General features: G+C 38.7%; 1 protein-coding gene across 15 annotated transcripts in view; it reads right to left on the reverse strand.

Annotated features, from left to right (window-relative positions):
* Window positions 1–24,767, reverse strand: part of TENM2 (teneurin transmembrane protein 2) — a 1,090,181-nt gene that overhangs the window by 539,803 nt on the left and 525,611 nt on the right. For 2 of the 15 annotated variants that reach the window (XM_065554898.1, XM_065554897.1), the window contains exon 1: window positions 16,912–17,343. The exons of the other annotated variants lie outside the window; for them this stretch is intronic. In XM_065554898.1, coding sequence (XP_065410970.1) covers window positions 16,912–16,957 — 46 coding nt within the window. In that variant the 5' untranslated portion in view covers window positions 16,958–17,343. Of the gene's footprint in view, window positions 1–16,911; window positions 17,344–24,767 lie in introns of those variants that run through there. 15 annotated transcript variants of the gene reach the window in all.

Here is a 24,767-nt window from a genome sequence, read left to right on the forward strand (position 1 = left end):
AAAATCTAATCTTTATATGAAAAGGAGGCTTCAATTCATAGCCCTTTGTATGTACTGTGCATACATTTTAGGTCCCAACTCTCCAGTCAGAACTGCACACTAGTGCATATTTTCCAAATAGGAAAAATTTACTGCTAAATAATAGAAATATACAGAGAAGTAAGATTAGTGACAGCTCTATAAAATCATTCTTTGGTGTTCAAAATTGTGTATTCTGTAAGGACTGTATTAGTCTTTGGATCTACAGTTACCCTCATCTCCATTTAGAGCCCAATTTTGCTTCTACTGAATGGGAATTTCTCAATTGATTTAAATGGAAATAGGATTGGTTCCTTAATTCATAAGGGCAGTTACTAATAGGGTTGTCAACTTTCTAATCGCACAAACCCGAACACCCTTGTCCTGCCCCCTTCCCCACTCCTGCTCAGTCCATTATCCCTCCCTCCGTCGCTCGCTCTCTCCCACCCTCACTGGCTTTCATGGGGCTGGTGCATGGAGTTGGTGTGTAGGACGGGGTGAGGGCTCTGGCTGGGCATGCATCTAGGGATGAGGAATTTGGGGTGGAGGAGAGGACTCAGGGCTGGGGTAGGGGGTGAGGGCTCCAGGCTGGGGCCAGGGATGAGGGTTTTGGAGTACAGGAGGGGGCTCTGGGCAAGGGGTTGGGGCGTGGGAGGGGGTGATGGGTGCAGGCTCCAGATGGGCGGCGCTTACCTCGGGCGGCTCCTGGAAGTGGCCAGCATGTCTGGCTCCTAGGCTCAGGGGTTCCCAGCCAATGGGAGCTGCGGAGTCGGCACTTGGGGCAGGGCACGGAGGCAGCGCATGGAGACCCCCCTGCCCACCCCTGCGCCTAGGAGCCAGACATGCTGGCCGCTTCTGGGAGCTGTGCTGCCGACCGGACTTTTGGCCCATTAAAACCTCCCAGATTGCTTTTAATAGTCACCGGGCTATTGAGGCCAATTCCAGTAGATTCCCAGCCAATCTGGGAGGGTTGACAACCTTAGTTACAAAGCTGAAACTATGAAGCTGAAACTTCAGGTACTGAAATAAGACTATGTCACTTTATCACAAACTGGTAACCAGATTTGAACATTATTCTTAAACTGCTAGCCCGGGGGACACCACCCAATCTTCAAATCTGTATGACAGATTCCATACAGGACTATATAATTCTTGCCCATGTTTCCATCTCCCCTAAGTGTTTCCCTAAGCATTATATTTTGCTTTGTAGATGGAAATGAAACTACTATGTGGTTTATTAAGTTCAGATTCCTTATAATTACATTTAGGGTCAGAGTCTGATGTTTGTCAATGGGATGCTCAAATGCAGCTCTTTGGTATGAGAAATAAAATGGGTTTTTTTTCTGATACATGTAAAACATTGAAGTGATTTGAGCTTGATTTAATTTTAGTACAAATTCAGTTGTTCAATCCACAATATATAATTTGGACTGCTGTGGTGCCTAGGAGACCCAGTCATGGACCAAGACTTCATTGTGCAAGGTGCTGTACAAACACAAAGCAATAAGGTGGTTCACGCCCCAAAGAGTTTACAAATAAAAACTTTAATTTTAAACTCAAATGCCACAATAGACTGATGTTTTCTGTAGATCGCTAGGCGACGAGTTCCACAAAGGAACGTAGTTTCAACAAAGCTCTGACTCCCATTACACCAAGGATCAAGGTTATGATTGGGACACACAAAATGATTACTCAATCCATACAATGTGGGTGAAATTCTTTACTATTGCAATCCTCAAAATAGGCTCATGTGGTGAATAGGCCTTGGAGGGGCCTCTGCATGGAGCTGAATTTCACTGAGCATGAGTAGAAAATATTTTAAAATCATGGATCATGGCACAATTTGCAACCATCCAACATGGGCTTTGAAGAGAGAGGTTTTTAATATTCTGAGACAAGTGAATGTCTGTAAGCATCTGAGCAGCTGCATTCTGTATATTCTAATCCTGTAACCGTATAGTTTAGAAGCCGACAATTGTAGAGATCCTAGTCTAGCCATGAAATAATAAAGGCTTTTACCAAAATTTACACATTGTTGTGAGCAGAAGCCTTAGTCCAGATATATTTTGAAGTGATAAAAAGGCACCTAACTAGCAATCCTGAAATGCTTATCTATCAATAAATCAGAGGTCAATGCAACCCAAAGACACTCAACACTCAAGCATAGTGTAACATGAGCATTATACAAAAGAAATTACACAGACAGAGCCTGACTCCGTAGAATAACTCTATAATTTGGATTTATTTTCATAAAACAATAGGACATCCATGTTTTGATCTGATGTAGACAGCAAGTGATGGTGATATGAAAGAAAGAAACCAAATAGGTGTGCCATCTACAAAACCTAACGAAATCCAGTAGGGCCTGAGACATACACTGAAGACAAAGACTGCATTGCGTCATAGGAAAATGAAACCATATCTGATTTGAACCATCTCATCACTGACCACTGAGAATGCAATAACTTGACCCATTCCGTTAACAAAGGAACAGAGCAGCATTAACCATGTGAAGTGTTGCTGAAACGTCCAAAGTGTAACAGAGTACTCATGAATTGGCTTCCATTAATAAATCATTAAGCGCTTCAAAAGTGCCATCTCTCTGCAGGGTCACGCTCCCCCCTTGCTCTCACTCTCCTGTTCCTCACTTGCACTTCTATGCACAAGACTCTGCACCTGCACAATGCAGGATCAAGCTATGTGTAATTACCTGTGATGGTTGCCATGCATACTCACTTTCATTGACATAACATTTTGAGGAAAGCCAGGCTATTGTCATATTCCATTTCCCTATTATTTCTCAAGATAAAAATGAGAGACCATTGCTAAACTATGCTTATTGACTTCAATCAGTTTTGGAAAATATCCATATTAATAAAGTAGTGGTATTAGTATTTTTACTGGAGTTTAGTTTCTCTAATTGCTCTCCTAAGGCATAAAGCAAAATGATGCAACTGTGACATTTGAGCTAAGAAACAATATTGATATCTGAAATCAAGCAATCCATGCCAATTAGTATGAAATTCAAACTAACAAACACAACATACTCTTTTTCTTACTTTAACATAATTATCTAGATCCTGGCGATTGAAACCAAGTGGCTATCAAACAATTTAAGGGGACCGAGTTACAGGAGTCAGCTTCTTTCACAGGATGAGTAGTCTCCTATTAGCTGGTTATGCCAAAAGAGCAGCTTGCAATAATCAGATAACACAACTTTATGTTATTGTAAGTTAGATTCATAGGTGCTGGAACTAGGGGTGCTGCCATACCCCCTGCCTAGAAATGGTTTCCATCATATACAGGGTTTACAGTTTGGTTCAATGGCTCTCAGCACCCCCACTATACAAATTGTTCCAGCGCCCCTGATTAGATTGCAAGCTCTTCAGTACAGAGACCATTTCTTTCTATGTGTTTGTGGAGCACTAAGCACAATGGGGTCCTGACCTGATAGAGTCTTGTGGGCACTGCCACAATACACGTAAATAAGTGATAATAGGAAGGAAGGAGCAGTCTAAGCAGAGTACTAGTTTGCCAGGAGGTCTGGGGGTGTAGCCCTTGCTATAATAGTCACTCAACACGTAACCTATGATAAGTCACATAGGCTTCTTTTTATATTTGTAAAGGAAGGCAAATATAACTTACCTACCCTGCAGACAATATTACTCTATTTCTCTGCATGCTGAACAAGTTATTTTCCCAAGTGGAAGTTTTAAAACCCATGTGTGCAGCCTTCCTAATTCCTATTTCCTTCTCGGCAGTCTACCTTCTCCTTCTGCCCTCTCTGTTGATCCTCTCTCCTTTCTCATTCATTATCACCTCTTCTACACCACTCAGTCTCCGTCTTTCTATCTCTGTCTCCTAACACTTCCTCTCTCCATCCCACACACCATCTCCCTCATTTTCCATGGGGGAGAGTGAGAGTAGGAGAAACAGAGAGGAAGAGAAAGGGAGGGAAAGTTCTAGAGCTCCTCCCTCACCAGACCTGCAGCACTCACGGAAAGGGAAATCCTTGAGTCTCTTTCCCCCAGCCCTGAAGTAGTGGCCTGGCAGTAAATGAGGAAGAGGGAAGCCCTTGAGTCCCTTTCCTCACAAAGCCAAATGGTACCAGTATCAACTGGGGAAATCTTAGATCTCAGTTCCCATACTGCCACTTGTGTGGCAAACACCTACCTGTTTGCAATGCCTGACAGCAGTGGACTTGGCCACTTAGCTTATGGAGTATCTCAGCACACAGGGGTGTGGTAAGGCATAAGGAGTTAATATTTGCAGAGTGCTTTGAAGCTGAAGTGTTAAATTTAGCTTTACTCTATTTTGCCTTTGAATATTTTGTGATCAAACATGTGGGCATATAATTATATAGTAATATGTGACCAACACGTCCTACGAGCATCACTAGTGTTTCAAAAGACCCATCTTTTTCCATTTCTCTCTCACCAATTTTTTTTGATTTGGACATAAGAGTTTAGTCAATCACACAGCAGAAGGAGCAGTTGTAGCTACAGGTGACACTGTGGTGCATCAAACCCAGATATTTTGATCCATTACTAGACCTGAGGAAAAACAAGTTATGAACTTTCCAGCCTTTGTAATGCTTTCTTACTTCCAATTAAGGAAAATGGTTACACCTTTCAGTGCTTCCCAGTGGGAAACTAATTTGTTTTGCAAAGTAATCTCTGCTGTTTATATTTTTTTTAAAGAAAAAATTTATTAGCTAGAAACATTTTTCATTAATAAAACTTCTGATGCCAACTCAGCCTGACATGCACATCAGCATCAGATAAAGTGCATATTAAAAGTTCCATTGACAACCCTCTCTTTTAAGTGATCTAACAATGTCAGCGTGAAATCTCCCAATTTTGATTCTGTTCTAACATTAGAAGCAATCCCCTCTGGCATTTGGAACTCAGCTGTCAAAGAATCTCCACAAAATACATGGAAATATTATACCAGCTTCCTATGCAGTTGTTGCAGTCAATATGTTGGTCCCATCCTCTACTGGAAAGTGCCAACAGCCTCTACACACAGCATTTTCTTTCTGAGCTAATCAAATCCCTCCTCAAGGTGTGCTTCTGCTGTAAAGCTTGTAAGAAATTAGCTAGCTAATAACTGCAAGGTAGGAGGGCAGTTGCGGGTTTGTTTATGCAAAAAGACAGACCAACAGACAAAAATAAAATGTGAAACTAGCTGTGCCACTTCCCCCACTCTGTTTTTTCCCTTTCAGACTGTTAAATTCTTTGGGACAAGTATGATACCTTTCTATGTATCTAGAAAATGATTAGTACATTATGGGTGCCACTGCAATATAAATAAATAATAATATAATAATGATCTTGACTGAAGAGGTATTTTAGTACAGCTCTCGGTATAATGACAGTAATTCAAAACCCTTCTACACTGCAGCCTATTTTGCAACATGTTTACATACCAACTTATTCGTTTCTCCTCTGTTTACAAAATGGAGATAACTAAGGAAATCTCAAGTTCTTTTTTTTTTTATTTTGAGGTGCTTAAAGAACCTCTCTTGGCATTTAAAAAAAAAGAAACCTAATGAAACCATGCAGAGTGATAAGGGACTCAGAGTTACAAGTATTAAAAGAGATGAATTGCATTAACCCCTGCCCTTCCCCATTATAGTCACTGCCCACTGGAAACAACAACAGAATTACTAAAATCCCACACTCTCTAATGGGATGGTAATAGGATTCAGAGGCCATTAGGGTAAAGGCAATCCATATTTTACAGTTTAATAAGCTCTTGCTGAAGATGCTGCATCCCTCTTCAAAGCCCAACAATTACCAATTTTACATTAACAAATCCACAACCATAATCAGGATCACAAAATGCATCCAAATCAACAGTGTGTTGGGGGTGGGGGGGCGCTCTGTGTGTGTGTGTGTGTGTGTGTGTGTGTGTGTGTGAGTGAGAGAGAGAGAGAGAATTAAATAATCTAATGGAAACAATTTATTATTTTATAGTCATATTGATTATTAGAGTCATTTCAGAATACTTTGGATATGAAGGATGCCATGGTTACTGCAGTATGGATATAATTCTGTGAGTGAGTTGATATTTTTCGTAAGACAAGCACTTTTGTCTTTCTATTATCTAAAAATACCATTTCTCTTGTTACGAAGAAATATAGTAACCAACTATTCTTATCTCAATAGAAGACATGATGGCACAGATAATGTTGGATTCACATGTGTATACTCTATACATGCAGATAGAAGCACACAATTCTTCATTACTAATATTTCTTCCTATACAATTTAAAGAGTGAAATTAAAAATGACTATTAACCTATTGAAAATTGATGATTTTTTAAATCCAGTATGAGATATTTGCAATTAAATTCTGCCCTCAAATGCATGCACCCAGTTCTCAGTGAGGTCAACAACAGCCTTGTATGCCTATATCTAAAACAAAATGTAGTCTACTGAAGTTAAATTACAGTCATTTGTTGGCTGGCTGCTCATAAACATATCAATATGGCCATGTCAACTCTAAGTAAGCAAAAATATATACTTCAAATTAAAAAAATGCTTCAGTGTATACCACCCAAAGTGAGACAATCCTATGCTTGATTCATTGATATTGCTATTTTACATGGTTTACCAGAACATTTGCCAGTATATCCTAACAATTTTATTTAAATTAATGGGGCTTCACCTGCTCACATCTGAGTGCAAGATCAGGGCTCTTAGGCACCAATTCTGGCCTCATATGTGCATGGGTGTTGAATTTCATAATGGGAGTTGTACCTGTAAATCATATTCTGCACTTGAGCCATATTCTTTTCTTAATATGTAAAACAACCATAGAAGGGGAGTGCAGGCCTCCCAAGACACGTGACTCTCAACGCGTTAACTGTCCAGTGAATCCTTCTCTTAAGATCAGTGGCTGTATGAATAAGGAAAAGAAATTGACCAGGATTTCTGGCAGAGGACTGGGATCTGCTCCCTGTCCTCATCCCACAAACAGGAGCTTCCTGTGGCTGGGAACCTGCGAACTCCCTGACCAATCTCTGGAAGACACAGCAGCAAGGAATTACTAATACCCATGGAAGCAGTGACTAACCATGAAAGTTTGTTTGCAAGATCCACTGCATAGAAAGGGCAAAACATACCAAACAAAGCACTTGTTACCACAGCTTTCAGGTCTACTAAGCAGCTTCCCCCGGGGACACAAAGAGCAGAGATGCAAACCAAGCAGGGAAGAGAAATAGCTATGCAATGTGGATGAAAGAATATTCTACCTAGCCACCTTTCCCATCCATACAGCCTCCCCAACTTTCTTCTGTAGGATTGTATGTATGTGCAAATCTAATTGGCATTCAGGTGTTCCATATATGTAGTTCATCTGATCCAGATTCTACCATGGGATGTACATGGAGAACTCCAATGCAGTTCAGTGAGAACACAGGAACATAAGAGCTTCTATGCTGGGTCAGCCCACTATCCTGTCTTCGGCAGTGGCCAGTTCCAGAGCTCCAGGGATAGTGTGCAGAACAGAGTAATTTGGGAGTGATCCACCCAGTCTTCCCCTCCCTGCTTCCAGCAATCAGAGGTTTAGGTTTGCCCAAAGTATGAGGTTGCATCTCTAATCATCTTGGCTAATAGCCATTGGTGGATCTATCCGCCATTAACTTATCTAGGTTTTTGTTATTCAGTTATATTTTTAACCATCATAACATCCCATGGCAGTGAGTTCCAGAGGTTACCTGTGTGTTGTATGAAGAAGTCATTCCTCTTGTCTTGCACACATTTATCTGATATGACTATGTCAGATTTTGTAAAACATATACAGAACAGTGAATGTATTTGGAATGCAGGAAATATTCATTGTGACTATCTCCATTTTAGTCTTTTTATAGCATAGAGAAAATAAGGACTTAATCCCATGAGATGCTGATCACACTCAAATTTTGTTGATGTCACAGAGTTGATGGCATTCAGCATCTCCAAAGAGTGTTCAGCATGTTGCAGGACTGTCTATCTTCAGAGCTCTAGTTTTGTTAGACCGGGCCCATAGAAGCTGTTAGTCCTGCATCATCTGCAGTAAGTGATCCATAAGCAAAAAATGACAATGTAAAATTTTGATTTCATAAACTACTTTGGGGAGAAGTCAAAATAATATCTTTAGCCATTAATTAGATTTCTAGCAAGGAAAATGCTTAGCAAACTATTTTGACAGTTGAGCTCTTCAACCTTCTAGATTAGATTTTTAGTTTTCAAAGGATAACCCCGGGGCATCCTAATAAAAATAACTAAAAACCTAGTAAAATTGAAAGGGACAACTTGCCTAAGTCCAAATACAAGAGCTACACAATATCAACATCTTATACCTCAACATACAACAAACAGGAAACAAAAAAGGTCTCAAGTATCAAAGAAGGATGACAAACTGAAAGGGGGAGGGGAGAGGAAGAGAAAAAAAAGTGAAGAGGAAAAAAAACAACAACAGTGAATTACTTCTAAGGGTTTGCCCAAATTTACAAACAAGACTGTAATAACAGTAAATAAATAATACCATCACCACTATAGTTCTATTGATATAGTTCTATTGATATAACTCCACTTTTTCGAAAATAAGAGCCTCCATACATAATTATAATTATATAATTACACCTATTATAATGCTGTGAAATTTCCCATGTAGATATGCAAAGCACTACTTTATAGCACTATTATCAATTAATATTTAACTTTATGTTTCCATGTTATTGATGTATCCTGAACAGTTTCACTATTTATTATTTATTCTATAAAGAAACAAAACCTTGTGAAAGACTCTCTCATAGTGGTGGAGGAGGATATGTAATGCCTATGAAAACAAATGACTAAACAGCTCTGTTGCAAGTAAAGCACAGCGCAGGCTAAGTGCAGGCAGGTATTGACTAAGTTTACCTTCCAAGTTCAATCACTGTAGAACTTATGACAACTCTGCTTTTTCTTAAAAAATCTTAAAAGAAAATACAATACTATTATAGCAAAAGTAGGAGTGCTCTTCCATATGCAAAGAGCCTCTTTGTCTGGCAGAATACAGAATGAGATTTTGAGCCAACAGCCACTGAAGATTGATCACTTGACTGCTGAGCAATAGAAATGGTATAAAGGGCAAAAATGCCGCGCAAGGGGTCTTGCATAAAGTCCATCTTGTGCATCAAGTATATGATGTTTGAATTGTTGCTGTACTAATAGAATGCCACCAAGTTCCATGAAGCTAATTTTCCCAATTTTCTTATAATGACCTTTGCCCTTATTCACCTTTTTTCCTAGGTAGGCCTGCTTAATAAGAACACAACTCTCTAATGAGATAAGGTGTGCTATGGTATTCGTACAGACCAAATAGAACCACCGCGCATGGCACTTCTATGTGTTCCAGCCTTAGTCAAATTTATTTAAACATTTATTCCTTCTTCTCAGAGCATCATATATTTTCTCTGCTGAGCAGAATTTCAGTTGAAAAAAAGAAAATTTTCTTGCAATGCAAAAGTCAGCATCCAAATCAGAACTTCTGTAAATCGTACTTTCTCCTGTTTGAATTTGAATGCAAAACGTCTCCTGCAGCTCCATATTAATGTAACCCAAACCTGAACTGCATTCGTCTAGCCATTCCACTCGTTGACCTCTTTTGGGTAGGGAATTACAATTGTGTTGAATTGTGTTTTTAAGGTATGGACAAAATTTCCACTAGGGACACAAAACTCATTTCCACTTGTGACACAAATTGTAATTTGAACCAACTCCTTCAGAGATGAAAGCCTTGAGCCACTGCATTGCTAACCCTCTCAGAGGAAATTTAACTTAACAATATGAAACCAAACCAATAATCATAACAGGTTAAAAAAAAAAGCTTTTGAAAGTAGAGAAAAAGTCTGTCAAAAACAGGGTTTCCCCCCCAAAAAAGGAAAATATGAATGACAGCTCTATCCACCCTCAAACCACCATAGATTTGTGTCACTTAGAATATTAAATTTTAGCAGAAAGGTGAACAAGGTTAAAACAATTTATGAAGAATGGGTGAGGATGAATGGATAAATATGAAAAGAAATTATATTGTCTGCATTGTGTTCCTGCTTTGCTTAGTACTCAGACATGTCACAAAAGACTTTCGATTTTTATTCCAGTCACTCTAAACACCATCTCAGAAAAAGGTGGTAAGGAGACACACTATAATGAACTATTATACAATAATTATAGCTTGGGTTTCTGTCAAGGTTCTCGCCACATAAATGAACGTTTATCAGGAATTTGCCTAAAATAAATAGATTAAACTAATTTCCCCAACAAGACAGACATGATTCTCTTTCATTTGGCTCTTTGTTAACTGTGACTAATTATTTCACTTTGAAATTTCATTAACAGAATATTTATCTTTTCTCAGTGGTGACAACTGTTATACTGTGTCTTCGGGTCTCAATATTAGAGAGCTGAACATTTGCCCATTCCTTACATTCTACTGACCTCTAGAGACTATATGTGTATATGTATGTGTGTGTGTGTGTGTGTGTGTGTGTGTGTGTGTGTGTGTATATACATCTATACATTTATTTGTGTGTGTGCATTTTGGTGCTAGACCTAGATATCGCTACATGCTATAATAAATCTGTGTAAACACACAAACATCCTGCATGAATTACTTAGCCATTTGTATTAGGTTTAGAATGGTTTTATTTCTTGTGTATTTACTATATGCGTAGAATCTTTTACCAGATATATTTAAGCCTGTTTCCTCTCAACTCCCCTACCCAGATATACACGGATAGTTTAATTTTCAGCCTCATGGAGGGGATTTAGCTTTATATGTGACTCTCGATATAAACACTGTAATATATCACATTTCTAAGAATCAAAATCTGTTCGTTTCATGAGGAAGGTAAAGTTCTAATTCTCCTTAATTTACCAGATCATTGTTGAATGCATAAAGAGGGGGGGAAATGCCACCCACAATTTGGAGTCAACACTTTTTAGAAATGGTAACATCTTGTGGCAGCTTGCTTGCCTCTGTTGTGCTGCCTAGATGGAATTTGTATAAAAGCCTATTTTAAGCTTGACATCTAGTCCAAAGAGAAAGGGTCAAGGTAAAGAGCTAAACATTATCAAAGAAAGCCTATTCAAAACAGACATTAATCCATTAATAAAGGGGAACATATGGGGCTGTAAGAATTACTGCTTTCCTTTCATGCCTGTGTTAACACCAAAAGGGTTACCATTAATCGAAACCTGATAATACAGGTTGGTCATATATAAATAATCAAAATGGTATCACAAATAAATAAATGATTATATGTTCATCCTGTTAAATGCACATTTTTTCCCCATGCAGAATATACAGCGTTAAGCATGTAGATGAAATCCTACAGTATTGCACTGAAAATTTACTCATTAATGTTTGTTTCCAATATTGGTAACATGCCAAAAAAATGCCATTCGTAGGATCCTTTAATATCACATTATGCCACTGTATGAAATAGACAAAGATATTTTGGTATGAACAATCAGAAAAAGTGATCTACCCTAGGCTTTGATTTCTAATAGGTTACTTTGCATTAGGTTATTACAGAATTTTACATCATACTACACATCATAATACATGATGTAAATTTTACATGATCTGGGACCAGTTGTGAGTTGCAGTTCGAGTAAGAGTTTTAATAAACACCGTACAAGCAAAATATTGAAATTGAACTTTATGGCATTGCGGCTCTTCACGAATTTTATGTAGAGGATTAAAAACCCCTGTTAACTACAATATTGCATACAATGGCTAGAATTGGACCTAACTCCAGTGTATTAGATGAAAGGATGGTATGAGTTACATAGAAGCTTCCCAGATACTATATACAGTGCATAGAGTAGCGCATTTCCAGTGTACATTAGAGCTATGCATAACCAATTTCTGTTCCAAATAAACACAGCAAGACAAACACCCAGAAATTTAACTCTAAACTGAATTGAACACTAATCACAATAATACTCCCCGTACTTTGATTCTATGAAAGCAAATCTGTATGATAAGTGGTGTTTGATAGTGTCAAGTGTGACTGCCAAGAGTGGGACCCCATCTTTGAAGGTATTACAATAGTGAGCAGATGAAAGCATTGGACAAGTAAATGGGAAGAATTAAATTAATGCGTGCAGGAGAGGAAACAGTTTGTATTTTCATCCTGCTCTCAAGTGATATGGGGTAGTCTACATACATGTACACTAGTTAAAACTTGCTGTAATTTATGTATCTTATACCTGTATATATATATATATATACACACACACACATATATATATATATATACACACACACACACTCACACATTATATTTTATATATATATACACACACACACACACACACACACACACACACACACACACACACACAGACTAGGTATCAACTATTGTTGACAGGTGTGGCATTATGACAGCCATAATAATTTCTACACTGTAACTGTTTTAAGCTCTTTATAGTGTATTCAGAAATAGAATCCCACTAACAAAGTAATGTTTTTTTTGTCATAGACATCTGTGAAAATCTAAAGAATTCTTTAGTAAAATCTATCTGCTTCCCACATAAAGCAGCAATTGTTCAGGGTGGGCTGATTTTTTTTTCCTTATGCATTTGAGAACACAGAAAAATACAAAGAAGAAAGTTTATTTCTTAGTGCTATAGTGTGTCATCAGCTTTTAAGCAGAATTCCCTATTGTTTTCAACAGAGAATTCTCTTAACTTATGATACGTTACGGTCATTTAAAGTGAATTCTGTACCATTTCAGGGAACTGACATACATGAAATAAAACAAAATAAGAAAGACACAAGTATATGACAACTGAGTTTGCCACCCACTCTTGTGGCATTCACAGATATAATGGCATGCATTTTAAGAGAGGTATAAACAAAAGCACTTTTGCACATTCCCAGCTTAGATGCACATTTTTTCCATTGCACACATGCAAACTGAGTTTGTGCAGATTGAGAGATTTGCAAGTCTAAAATGGACATGCACAAAAATGCATACAAAAAATTGGGTCAATATTTGCAGCATTCCAATGGTTCCAAAACTACTGGCATGCGACACAGGATGAGGATTTCGTTTATGTAATGTCAAACTAAAAAGCATTAATACATTTTATTTAAGATTGAGTACTCTGTGTGTATGTCTCTGTCTGTCTGTCTGTCTCTCTCTGTTTGTGTTTAAACACACTAAAGAAACAAAAGGAACAAAAAGCATAGTCTGAAGAAAAAACAGTGGCTATGTTAAATGTGTCCATTTAAGAAAAATGTCATACAAAAATATCTCAGACAAAGGGAATTGTTCAGCCTGCCTCTATGAAAAACAAAGTACATTCACCAAAACTAAAATAAAATAATAGGCAATCCCTGAATACACTTGATTTACAGTGTTAATTACAAAATATGCAAAATATAAAGATCTGCCACACATATCTCTTCTAACTATGCACTTCTTGCTCACATAAGCAGAAGTACAAAATACTAGCACAGAAAATGACTGGGTATTAAACCAAACTATCCTACAATACATTTTGTATTAAATTCAACATATTGGTGATCTTCATGCAAAGGAATCTCACCCCAAGTCTCCACCCCTACTCCAAACTAATCTTTTCAGCTAAGGTACAGCATAATATAAGTGTATGGCAACACTACTATTACCCAGGCAAAAAGGTTTTTGCAGTACACAAAAATGTATTCTACGTTTTTAAAAATGCATTACTGTTTTGAATTTGAAATCTGTTAGTTGATTATCATCTCCAAAAATAAATATTCCCACAGATAGAGGTCAGTGGTTGCCTGAAATTGCATCAGTTAATGTCTGTATAGTAGAATCCACTGCTCCTCTGGGACTGCTTTGTCATTTTATCAGAGTGATTACTAACATAGTAGTTTCAGCATAGGACACCACAGCTTTCAGTGCTCAAATCTGCTATCAGCTATCCTATTTCTACTTATTTTATTCTGTACATTGCCTTTTGTTATTGAAATTTTGCTCATAATTTCTCTTAATTACCTTTTCTATTCTGAGGGCAATGCTATTATTTTTCAAACTTACATAATGATAGACCCTTACTAGCAAGCAATTAAATCCTTTTGATTGTTTTACACATTGCTCTGTTAAGCGGTTAATATTCACTAGGAAATCAGCCTCAGAGCATTGAAATTAGTTTAGAGTTTGCATGCTTTTAATTTCTTAACATTTCATTACATATTAGCAACTGGTGCACATTTTTATAATGTGTTTGATCATTACTCTTAAGGGTAAGAGCTTTTTCAGCTCTTCTGAGAAAATCTGCTTTCTAAATAGCAATGTTCAGTAAACTCAATTTTTTTAATTTCAAATAGCAAACAGACCTATCACGTATCCAACAAAACTGGAATAATACCACTAATGCATCTTGAGTTTTAAAAGCACCCTGTAGAATGGTGTACTAATGTAATGATCTTATATAATTAATCAATCAGCAACCTGCATAAATACTATCAGCATTTTTTGAGATTTTTTCTTTGCTTTTTGAACCCCACTGTATTTCTATTTCTCTATAAAAATGATCTTTCCTTTGCTCTTCAGCAACATCTACTGGAACATCAGTAAAATGCTGCTATTTATATTAATCATGCAGTTAACGTTTAGTAGGGCAGAGTTAGCATCTGCCAAAATGAGAGATAAATGATGTGCAATTCAGTTTTAAACAGAGTTACTACTACTGGCTTAAGCTGCCAGAGTTGCACCAAGCTTTTGACCTCCCAGATCTGCTGTCTCATAAGGATGTATTATAACTGACTAAATGGTATGTAAAGTTAACCTATTATCAAGGCTTAGCTTTTATGTTATTAACATCATTAAGACAGCGTGAAGGCATCCTTTTAAAACACTACATAAAGAATAGTCAGATCCTTTCAAGTTTGAGATACAAAAAATCACTCCCCTCCTTTTTAACTTAGAAATTATAAGCATAGCAGACATTGATCGGACATGCAGTTATGCAGGTTTGAAGTGTGAAAGTAGCGTTAAATTTTTGAAATTTTTGAAAAAAAAAATACTGCTATGGTCGTGGCCCTTGCAAAGTTTTAAACTATACGTTAAATAAAATTTCACTGACAATAAAATAAAATATCCCTGACAAATCCCTAAGAAAGTTTTTGATATTTTGCCTCATTTGGAGTTTCCTACAATGTGCTACGGGGTCCTGTGCACACCTTCAAATATGGGGCGATTTGCATGGATGTCTCCCATTGAAAGTAAAGGGAATAATGCATATGAATCCCTATACATTGATGGGAGGGAGACTAGAACTCCCTGGGGACTCGATCCCACTCATAGATACATGGTGGCTTGTCGCTACCTATCTTGTAAAATCAGCTATGTGAATGTACACACAAAGCGTCACCGCTGATTTTTACAAAATATGTGGTGATGGGCACCCGTGTATCATAGCATTAGTATAAACTTGCATAAAGACCAATAACTTGTCTACCAAATTTATTAATTTCCTTCTACATTGTGCCTCTTTATACGTCAACAATGCTCCAATCTAGCTGTCAAATTATGTTTACTTCACAGGAACTTATAAAGTTATCTTATTATACCTCTCTTTCCAATGGCAGCTTAATTTACTAATATACCGTACTTTTACAAATAGATAACCCTGACAATTGCATGCTGTTTGTTTTTTTAAATCACTAATAAAGGTCTGACTATCAAGAGAGGCTAATGGAATCTTTGCATTACCATGGAGAGAAAAAGAATAATCCTGCTGTTTATAGAATACTATCCTTCTTATTCAAAAGTCTTAGGTCATGTACACTGACAATGATTATAAAATGCAGGAGAACAGGATTCCAAAAAATTAATGAGGAATTGAAACAAAGATCCCAATAGCTAAACATTTTAGTCATGGTGAATGGAGAAAGCTTTAGGTAACATATATATTCCTATTTTTACATAATTTAATTGTGAAATTACTTTTGTCTTTAAATCCCTTTCAACCATCACACTAGTTATGCAACCTAAGGCATGTTTCTGAAAACTAGGGACACTAAGGTTTATAATTTTATTTCAGACACACAGCTTAAAGTATAGACCTTTTGACTGATAATTAGTCCATCTCAATAGCTGTTATATGGAAATCCCTTTATAGTAATCCAGGTGTACTTGTGAACAGCACTTCCAGAGTTAACTCCATTTGACAAATGACATAAATTCATCATTCTAATTTGTGATTGCTTTACTAAACACGGGTGCAGTTTATGAGTTTTAGTTCCATATTTCATTCAAGATGGTACTTAATCTCTATTAACAGAACATAAACATGAACTAGGTTTTACAATATGTCTAAAGGGGCATAGCTATTCTTCTGACGAAACGTCAGGCAAACAAATCACTATCACTGCAACAAACTCCACTCTAGATTTTACTCTAAACCTCAAATAATTATAATTAATTGTGTGTGTTCAGTTGTTAGAAACAAATTGCAGAATGTCAGGTGCCTGCAAGGTTGAAAGACTAAGAGCTGGAATTAGACACTGAACAGCACATTGAGATTTCCCCTTAAGCACTGAATTCAGCCTTATGCAAAGTCCTGCTTGCATAAAAGCTGCATTTTCTATTTCTAGTCACCCATGCATTGAAATAAAACAGAAGGACAAACATGTAGTGTAAATGCAGCTTCTACACAAATCCATTTGCAATTGAAATTACAGCATGTTCCAATACATCACAATTATTACAGGTACTTTACATCCTGAATGGAAGGAAGCCGATACAAGATCCCTGCTGCTCTTTGCTGTAGATGCTTTCCTCAGTTACAAAATGATGAAAATCTACCGATTTGACTAAGTCACTCTGTAAAACACTCAGATTCAGACACTTCTTACCTGCCTCAGTTGAAGGCTTCCTTCCCTTGTTAGCAGTATGAAGCATCTCTAGCCTTCCCAGTCCTCACCACCAGCCTCAAATTGCACAGCTAAGTCCCTTTTTTGCAAGAAAATGCTTATTGAAAGTGATTAGTTTTTGTTGTCCCTTTTAAGTCCCTCCTGCAAGAAGGAGCAGGGGAGCGATGTGACGCCACCTTTTAATCTTTTGCAAGAGTGAAAAGGCAGAAAAGGAGCGCTCGATCAAACTGAGCTTCACACATGACTAAAACTCGCCTGAGAGGCTGCAAGCTCTGGCTAAAGCACCACTAGGCGTGAGTGTAAGAACAGAGAAGAGGGGAGAGTCAATGAAATGTGACAACGTATGTGCATCAAAGGCAGGAAAAGAGAGAACAATAAGAGAGAGAATGAGAAAGCAATGAGAGAGAGAGAAAGAGAGAGAGAGAGAGAGAATGAGAATATGAGGGAGAATAAGCATAAAGAAAAGATTGGGGAGTTTTCAAGCAAAGATTCTTAGAATAAAGCCAAAGTGTCTGGCAGCTTCTGTTTTTATCTCAGTGAGCATGACATACTGCCTCTCTCATTTAGCAACACATTCTTGTCTATTCCAGGTTTGAAAACTGAGATAATCACAATGTGTGCCTGTTTTTTTGCCTGATTGGCATATGCTTGTGCAGTATACCTGTGATTTTTTTCTTCTTCTTCCAGGGATGCATTATGTGCAATTTAGTTCACATATTCATTTGGACAGACAAAAAATTTGAGTTGCTAATTTCTACAATAATTTACAATATAGTTCAACTGGCAGATGGAACTCTACTTATAACAGCTGACAAACTATCATTGGTAAACAAAAGAATTAATACTTAATGTTGATAATTGAGTTTTACACAGTAACAAAAAATATTAGCAATGCTGAACTTGTCTGTCAAAGAGCAGGTATTACAGATATTCTCTCTCCATTCACGCTATTATTTTTACATCAAGCTAGAAAGTGGTTGGAGAGGAGGGAATCTGATCTAGGACTAACAGTGTCAAACATTAGATCAGGTTTAGACATTAGATTAGGTTTAGAATTGGGAAATATGATTAGGAAACAATTTTTAATTTCAGATTTGATTATGAACTTTCCTTCTAATTAGAAGAAGTCCATGAGCAACATTCTCATATAAAGTAGGATTAGATTTCATGTAGTGTGGGCTTTTAATACCCTTTTTAACATACTGTTAGAGACTCTTATTTGATATACTTCATTTATACCTTCAACATAAGGACAGGAGCAAATCGGGCCGATGGGCAACTAGTCAACTGGCCAGTGGTCGCGTTCCCTGCGTGCAGAGTGGACATTAGGTCACAGGAGGACTATGTTGTTGCACAGGGAGGCAGGATTGAGGGGGCAATGGAAAAGTAAACAAATCCTATCCCTGCTACAGCTGCCTCCCTGTGTCTCACTCAGGGTTTAGTAAGCATCCTATCTCTATTGAGAATAGGGAGGATGGGGCCAATGGACTGGGATTTAGGATATCTGGGTCCAGTTCCCAGCTATGTAACAGATTTTTGTGTGACCCTGGGCTTATTACATAGAGCCAGATTTTTAAAGGTATTTAGGTGTCTAAATGCAATTAATTTCAATGGGAGTTAAGTGGACAAATACCTGTGAAAATCTGGCCCTTAGACTCCCCACACTTCAGCTTCCCCATCTAAATTATTTCTTGACCCTGCAGAAGGTGTTATGCAGATGAATTAATTGATGTATATGAGGGGCTAACATGCTATGGTGATAGGGGCCATATAAATACCCAGTGTTGACCAATCTCAGGATTTCATTGTGAGTTTTACAAAGTTTGGTGTTTCTCTTACAGCTCCAGCTCCTGGAATCCAATGACTACATGAGAATCACAGATTTAATAATGAAGATTTTAGCCCCCACGATTGCAGAGGAAAGGTTGAAAACATGAATTCTAGTGGTTCACAAACTTGCAGGATGGAGACTCCAAATTTATTTTTAACTCTCCCATGCTTTGTAAGTCAATCTAACGGTGTTTAATGCTAGAGTTTGGCAATACCCGGTACCTAAAATAGAGAGATAATGAAGACAGATTCACTCCACTGCTCCTTTAACAGCTACCATCCCATAACAGTAACTCCAATTCTGTTGATTTCTCTTCCTGGCTCTAGGCCTATGAGTCTAGCCCAACCCAGCACATTGGTGCCCCCTCTGGTGGCCTACAAGAAACGTTTCCCTGTGTTCTACACCACTGTAGGGAAGCTATCTAGGAAATGGCTGCTCTTCATGCTTCCTGGTACTTTTTTGGTTTCCCTCTCTCCCCCAAGGAGTGACTTCTTTTCCAGCATCAATCCCTCACCTCTGCTGGAAGCTACAACTGGGTAAAAGGCTGTGGGAGTATTTGTGTGTGTGTTACGGGTGAGTGACTGATTGTACTGGTGTGGGGATAAGCTTGCAGGAATGAGTGGCTTCGGTGAGCTGATGAGTAGGTGGCTGTAGCTGAGTGTGGGACTGGCTGAGTAGATCTACTTCTAGGAAAGGAGGAGGAAAAGAGGAGGATCATAACTGTACATGGTTTTCTGTAAACTGTGACAGAAAATAACGAAGTCCTTATCAGAAGAGCTCACAGTCTAAAGGCACCGACACAGACTATTGTATATACTCATTCATAAGCCGAATTTTTTTAGTAAAAAAGGGAAGCACCAGAGAAGGGGGTTGGCTTATGAAGGTGTATAGAGAGGGAGAGGTGGGACACAGCCCCTCCCCCCAACAGAGGGAGCAAGGAGAGGCAGCACAGCCAGCAGCGCCAAAAGGGAAGAGGCGGGGCCAGAGTCTCTCCACTTCTGGCCACGCTGCTCTCCCCTCAGCCTCCGAGGCAGCTGCAGCTCCGGGGCTGGCAGGCTGCAGCCGTGCTGCTCGGCCCCACCCCCCAGAGCAGGCTGTGGCCGCACCACCCGGCCTGCTGGAGCACGCTGCAGCCATGCCGCCCGGCCCAGCCCGCTGGAACATGCTGCGGCCGTGCCATCCGGCCCAGCCCGCTGGAACATGCTGTGGCTGTGCCGCCCAGTCTGGCCCACCGGAGCAGGCTGCGCTGCCCAGCCTGCCGGAGCAGCTCCAGCCAGCCCAGACACATCCTCCCCTGGCTTTCCCCAGATAAGGTGGGAAGGAATGGGATGGGGAGAGTGTGGGGGTCCTGGGCTAGGGGTGGGGTCATGTGGGGGGTGGTCACAGGGGTTACTCCCCTGACTCCCAGCTTCTCCCCCCGAAATTTTTTTCCCACCAGTTGCTGTCTTGGCCCGTCAGGGTAAGCAGCTGGCAAGCCTGGACACTTTGTTTACTTAGGTTTACCTCTGTGCCTGCGGATGCTCAAAGTAAACAAACCATCTCAGCCCACTGGCGGCTTCGCCTGATGGCCCGGGAGCCAAAGTTTGTTGACCCCCTGATTTATAGGGTCAGCTTATGAATGGGTTATAAAAATTTTCCATTTTTACTTATCCATCTTGGTGGGGCCAGCTTATAAACGAACTGGCTTATGATCGAGTATATAGGGTAATCTCTCTCTCTCATCTATGTTAGAAATGAAGAATGTTAGGGAGGGAGAGATTCTCTGCCTCGGGTGTTTATTTCCCACTTTACATCCTGTCTCTCCAAACTCCACTGTTATGTTAATAAACTGACTCAGTCAGGGAAGTCTGAAGTGCTGTTGTATCCATATTGGTGCCAAGATATGAGCGATACCTTGTCCCTGTCAGGGAAGACATTTATCCTTAGATCAGAATGAGCATTTTGTATGGATCTTGGAATACATCAGGTTGCACTAAATGGGAGATATTTTTTTAAAATATTATCCGAAGAAAATATTCCTGGCTCCCCTGTAGGGCTTTATTTACCCATTCACACTTCACTCACAAACATCTTAGGTCCAAATTCAGCAAGAGACTTATACAAGTATGTGCTTAACTTCAAGCATGTGAAGTCTATTCACATGCTTAGAGCTAGGCATGTGCTTAAGTACCTTGCCAAATAAGGGTTTTTTCAAAGGTTCTGATCTGGCTGCTTAACAGTGTCAGTCCAGCACTGCTGAAAAGGCCAAATTCTGGAAGTTTTGACTATGCAATTAGATTGTTCTTCTAAGGAAGGCAAATAGAAATTGGCCCAAGAGGCTTATGACAGGCTACATATTTAGAGTAGCACAAATGCAAAAGTTTTCTTTTATCTTTCTTCAACCTGTTTCTAGTTAAAAACTCTCAACCATTATTACAGAAGTATACAGAAATCATCCATTAGAATAACTATTGCAGAGAAAAATGTACTAGTACTGACATTTTGCATGGAGATGTAAATAACTGATTTCTAGCCCGAGTCTTGTAGAAGTTTTCTTAGCTCTAGGGAAAACAGCTCATCAAAGCTTTCTCTGAACATTACCTTAGCAAAGCCAATTATAAGTCAAGTTTAACACTAAGAGGAAGACCTCCCACTTCCTTTCTCTCTACTGTCTTAGCAAATCCGGCCTTTCTCCTTGTTTGCTTCTGTTGTAGGATTTCAACAGTCAACAAGTAAGTGCTGATGCTGTGATTTGCAAACTCAAACTTACTTGAACCATGGGGGGCTTTAGGCTCACAAAACATTTAATTTCCCAGGAGTAAAGGAAGATTTACTGGCATTAACATCCCTGGCATTCACCCACATCTTCTCCCAGTTACCGCAGCTTCACCGTTTTACTGCTGCTGAATGATTTTCTGGGCAAAATGCACTTCCAGTGCTGCCCAGCCTATGAAGTATCACAACAATGTATTATGATTTAAGTGGAATGTTGATACGTAGCAGTATACAAGCTGGAACTGATACAAAGCAGTAAAGCTAGTGCATACATACAGCCATTGATGGTATACTTTTGGGCCCGATCCAATCCTCAGGCGGTGCATAGGTTCATGCCTTAAACACCAAGCATGAAAAAAGTATTGTGGGGTGCAACTTGGGCATTTCACTTTTAATTCCCCCACACCGAAGAATTTCAGTATCCACTAACCAAGGTGCAGTGACCAGGAGCAGGCTCTGAGATTAGGGGCAAGCTCCTGGGTAGGATTCTTCATGTTTTGTGACACATATTTTTAAGCCCTGGAAGAGAAAGGAGAGTGGCAATGTGTGGAAAGATTGTAGTCTGAATACAGGCCCATATTAACACTGCCTCTGCAGTATGACTGAATGTATGTGTCCAAGTTAAAAGTCCCTAGGGCCCGCATTTAGCCCAAAGATTGTAGCTTTATTTATAATGTGCAACAATAAGCAAATTTGAACAATGTATTCATGTCTTCCTGAGCAACATATAGCAATAAAAAAGCCATGGTGAAGTATCATGCAAATGAAAATGAGAAAAAATGAAGTACGGAAGCGCAGCCTTTTAGGGTATGTCTTACATTGCAGTTAGGTCAGCTGACTAAGGCTCATGGGGCTCAGGCTAAGGGATTGTTTAATTGCAGTGGAGATGGTTGGGCTTGGGCTGCAACTTGAGCTCTCGGACTCTCCCACAGCACAGGGTCCTATAGCCCAGGCTCCAGACCAAGCTCAAGCGTCTACACTGCAAGCAAACAGCCCTTTAGCCCAAGCCCCACAAGCCTGAGTCAGCTGGCACAGCCAGCCATGAGTTTTTAATTGCAATGTAGACATGCCATTACTTTACTCCCCATTCTGATTACTGTAGTTCCCCCATATGGCACTGAAAAAGTTTGTATATTCTTATTAACCCTTCAATATAGAGCTAGAAGCTGAAGTTGAAAGTACGTTTGTGATTTAAAAAAAAAATTGGAGTGTAGTTCTCTGCATATCTTCTATTCAATTCAGGGCCTGATCCAAAGCCCACTGAAGTCAATGAAAGATTCCCAATGGCTTCAGTGAGGTTTGGATCAGGCCTTTATGGAACAGACAAGATGTGTGTAGGACAGAACAGTCATCATTAAAACATTAACACTTACCTCTTAAAGTAATTGGCTTTATCATAGTTTTGGAAATATCTGGCATGTAAATTGCTGTCTAATGCAATATTGTTAACAAGTTAATGGTGAGGACAATATGTGCCCAAAACAACTGATATCCAATCCCTGGCTGGTGCCTGGAACTTTGTGGAAATTTACATTTGAATCAAGATCTGATTTTTTTGCTATTTGGCACTATATCCATGATAGGCCCAAGCCAGAAGCCTGAAATAGAGCAGCCCTGAGCTTTGGGAAAATTTGGTCTTTGTAGCTCAGGCCATGAACATGTAGCTATACTTCTACAGAGCAGTCCTGATATATCCATAGTGTAGCACCCTTTTTATCTTGATCTTTGCCATATGTGAAAGATATATACGGCATATTACAAAGAAAAAGTGAGAATAATTCACAAGTAAAGTACTGCATTAGAACTTGGGCCTTTGAGCTCATGGGAACTGAGGGCACTCAGAGCTTTCCATGATTCGGTCCTAAAGCTAGTCATACATATCTAAGGTCTCTGATGACATCATGTCAACTATGAGATAATACTTGAGTTATCTAGAAAGTCGTCAGAGATGCAAAATTAAGATGCATGTAGACTATCCTGTAAACCACATATTTGGTAAACTACATAAGCTCATAAAAAGGTGCGGGGGGACAACTTTTCCTAAATTCCTAAATTCATTTGTGGTGTAAAATGTTCATCTTTCATTGCACATTTGTATTTTTGTAAGACTATTGCAAGAAAATATGCTGAATATTTTGGAACAGTTTGTAACTGAATGGAGTATTATAACATTAAAGTTGATTCAATCAATCCAAGTAAAAAAAAAAAAAGGTTATTTGCACACTATAATTGGTTAACATTTTATGCTCTGCATCCATGAAATACAACTAGTTAAGATTAAAAAAAAAAGATGACTTCTTAAGTATGTTTCCTCATGAAAGTCCGTAGAAAATAACCACTGATGTCTAAAATTAGATACAAATAACATTAAATCAGAAAAAAGTTATTGCTTCTTCAAATATTTATTTTCCTGTATGGAAGAAAGGGATTTGGCGCCACTGAAACTTGATGACTAAGCATATGCTATCACTTCCACTCAGTTGGATACAGGCATTGGTGAACTATTTGGTATTTTTCTGAATGTTTTCCAACACTGTAAATTTGGAGGCATCAGAGCAAAAGCTTTATAATAAACACAAATTCTGACATATTCCTAAGAAAAGAAATTCAGTGTTACAGATTTTAGTTTAAATATTTTTTCAAACCAGTTTGCTACAATAGTTGCCATTTTCTGACATACTTTCCTATAACAATCGAGAAGCAATTCAAAACCTTACTTATCAGCAAGCTCTCTTTTACAATAATCTGACTGTTATTTGTGAAATCTGGGATAAAACAGTGCAATTTCAGATGCTGAATATCTTAAAAAACTCTGGAAGCTGCCAGGAAGAGATATGAACTACACTATATATAATATGACAGAGTTACAACAAATATATATATATATGCACACACTGGGAAGTGCTTTTCTTAACGTGCAACACCAAGTGCATGACATTTAAGAGTCTTAATCTTGCAGAAAGAAAAAAAATTCTCTCAACCTGCTGGATAGACTCCATATTTTCCTGATTTTAGTTTTAGTCTTTTTTAAATATAAAAAATAAATAAAAAGTAGTAAAACTAATTTAAAACTAGTTAAGTGTCCAGTCCTTCTCCTTGAAGTTAACATGAGGTTGCTGACTTCAATGGGAGCAGGTTCAGCTCCACAATGAAAAACTTACACCTGTTTAAAGAAATAGGCTGTATAAAGGCTTGAGCTTGCAACCCTTACTTATGTGAGTTGTACCATTGACAAAGAGGATGACTCACATGA

Source organism: Chrysemys picta, chromosome 8 (genome assembly GCF_011386835.1).
Source record: "Chrysemys picta bellii isolate R12L10 chromosome 8, ASM1138683v2, whole genome shotgun sequence".
Taxonomy (NCBI): Eukaryota; Metazoa; Chordata; order Testudines; family Emydidae; genus Chrysemys; species Chrysemys picta.